We start from the raw sequence: 2563 nt of genomic DNA on the forward strand, positions 1-2563 counted from the left end.
GGCAGCTGCTCCCCGAGACCAGGGCAAACTTCAAAGCTTTATTGGGAACACTGGGAGCAGCCGGGCGGGGACACAGGGACAGGTCTGGGCACGGGCAGGGGGGACACACGAGGCCCCCAAAATCATCTCGGGGACGGAGCGGGGGGTCCCGGCCGGGCCCGAGGCCACGGGGAGGGGCTGCGGCCGCCGGCGGCTCAGGAGCTCTGTGGGCAGAGAAAAGGGGGTGACACCGGGCTGGGGGGCCCCGGGGGGGCACACACGCTCTGGGGGAGGGGGGACACGACCCCCGGGACCCCCCCTCACCTTCTTGCACAGGCAGAGGCCCAGCCCCAGTGCCAGGAACACCGAGCCCAACACCAAGCCCCCGATCCCCGTCAGCATCTTGCTGCGGGCGGCGTCCGGCGGCATCTCTGGGGGGTCCAGAGGGGTCAGGACCCCCCAAAACCTCTCACAGACACCCCGAGCCCCTCCAGCCTCCCTCCCGCTCTCCCCCACACCACCCACCGGCCCCTCCGACCTCCTCCCGATCCCTGCCTGCCCTCCCCACCGCCCACCAAAGCCCCTCCTGGCCCCTCTCACCAGCCCACAGCCCCAAACCGCTCGCCCCCCACCAAAGCCCCACCAAAACCCCCCAAACCCTCTCCCAGTCCCTTCCCAGCCCCTCCACCGCTCCCCCACACCCCTCCCAGTCTCTTCCCAGCACAACCCACCTCAGCCCCAGCCCCGCTTGCCCCTCCCCCAGCTCCTCCCAGCCCCTCCAGCCTCACTCCAATCCCTCCCACTTCCACCCGCCGCCCCCAAACTCCCTCCCGGCGCCCACCAGCACCCCCGGGACCCCACACCCCCCTCCCCAGCATCCTCCCGACTCCTGCTCAGCCCTTCCACAGCCCCCGGCCCCTCTCCCAGGTTCACCAGGATCTCTCCAGTTCCCTCCCACTCGCTCCCAGCACACGCCAGTGCCTCTGCCAGCCCGGCCAGTGGCTCCCCCGTACCCCAGTGGCGCCTCAGGGGCTGCTCCAGGCTGACGTGCTCCACCTGGCACGTGTAGCTCAGCCCGCGCCGGGGCGGCCTTTCCAGCAGCACCAGCAGCTGGTGGCTCCAGTCCCCGTTGGGGACCACGTCGGTGGCCACCACCTGGCCCGACAGCTCCTGCTGGCCCTCGAACCACCTCACCTGGATGTGGGCGGGGTAGAAATCCATCACGGAGCACAGCAGGCCTCTGGCACTGCCGGCCTGGGAGCTGGAGGGCAGCAGCGAGATGGAAACGCTGGGGGGCACTGGGAGAGAGCGGGGACACACTGGGATCAGCTGGGGGCCACTGGCAGAGAGAGGGGAGGGGCGGTGTGGGCTTGGGAGGGGCTGGGAATTGACTGGGAGTGACTGGGAACGGACTGGGAATGGACTGGGAATGGACTGGGAGGGACTGGGATAAGGTAGGATGGATTGGGAATTGTGAAAAACGAGGTTCACTTTTTAGTAAATTTTAAGGAATATGTTTAATAAAATAATTAAGACAATTAGGAGATAAGAAAAAACCAAGAACGGCCGGCCGGGTGACTCGGCATTCAGCCAAGTCCACACCTTGCTTTCTCAGAGACACTCGTTAAATACCCTTTTCGTTATATTGATATATGAAATTCCATAAACTAGTTTCCATATTCCAGGAACTGCCCTGCATGATCCCTCCTTGGATCCGCCTTTTTAGAGCATGCGTGTTTCGTGGCTGTGTCCTTTTTATCGCGTCCAGCTTGGGCCTTGGTCCGTGCTTGCTGCGGGTGATAGATGCTGATAGTTGATGTATCAGTAGCAGAGTCTTCTTTACATGTTCACTGGATGTTATCCCAACCAAACAGACAGTTTAAGCAGCTGCTACATCAACTACTCCCTTTATATCTAGTCTTACCAATAGCAGAAATAAACTTATACCTTTATATCTTTACTATGTTATTAATCATATAGCATACATCTTGCGAAAAGCCAATTTTATAATACACACATATAACAGGAATGGACTGGAGGAGTCTGGGCATGGACTTGGATCGACTGAGATGGACTGGGATAATCTCGGGGGTCCCGGTGAGGGACAGGAGGCCCCGGGGATGGGCCCAAGGAGGGCTGAGGGCTCTGGGGTCATTCCCAGGGAGGGTTTGAGGGGCTCCAGGGTCACTGCCAGGGCAGGGCCCGAGGGGACACGCTCTGCCCCACGCTCACCCCTGCGCTCCACAGTGAACGGGGCATCAGTCTTGTAGTTGTGCCGGCAGTACCTGTCCACTTCACTCTGAAAATACTCATGGTATATGGTATATATATATATATATATATAAATATGGTATAAGCCATACCAGACCTCTGTCATTCCTTCTTCTGTCACTCATTCTTTGTCTTTTCCCTTATGGGATATTGGCAAAGCCATGCCACAGCTGCTATCGAAAGTTATACATGGAAAGACACCGAGGTTCCTTCCTTATTACACATTCCCATATCGACAGTCACTGCTATAACCCATCCAAATTAGATAGTTGTACTCATAATGGGAAAAAATATTGGATTGTGGAAAACTTGG

The 2563-nt window shown here is 58.8% G+C and overlaps 1 protein-coding gene across 1 annotated transcript; it reads right to left on the bottom strand.

Annotated features, from left to right (window-relative positions):
* Positions 1-303: 303 nt before the first annotated feature.
* LOC310923717 (class II histocompatibility antigen, B-L beta chain-like) lies at positions 304-2277 on the bottom strand (the record flags this gene model as incomplete). Its single annotated transcript, XM_083885641.1, has 3 exons — positions 2212-2277; positions 993-1277; positions 304-410 (listed from the first exon to the last, which is right to left on the bottom strand). Coding segments are annotated over exons 2-3 (315 nt in total), but the record flags the coding sequence as incomplete, so codon positions are not given.
* Between the last annotated feature and the right edge of the window lie 286 nt (positions 2278-2563).

Source organism: Zosterops lateralis, assembly GCF_965231275.1.
Source record: "Zosterops lateralis genome assembly, contig: HAP1_HAP1_SCAFFOLD_226, whole genome shotgun sequence".
Lineage (NCBI taxonomy): Eukaryota > Metazoa > Chordata > Aves > Passeriformes > Zosteropidae > Zosterops > Zosterops lateralis.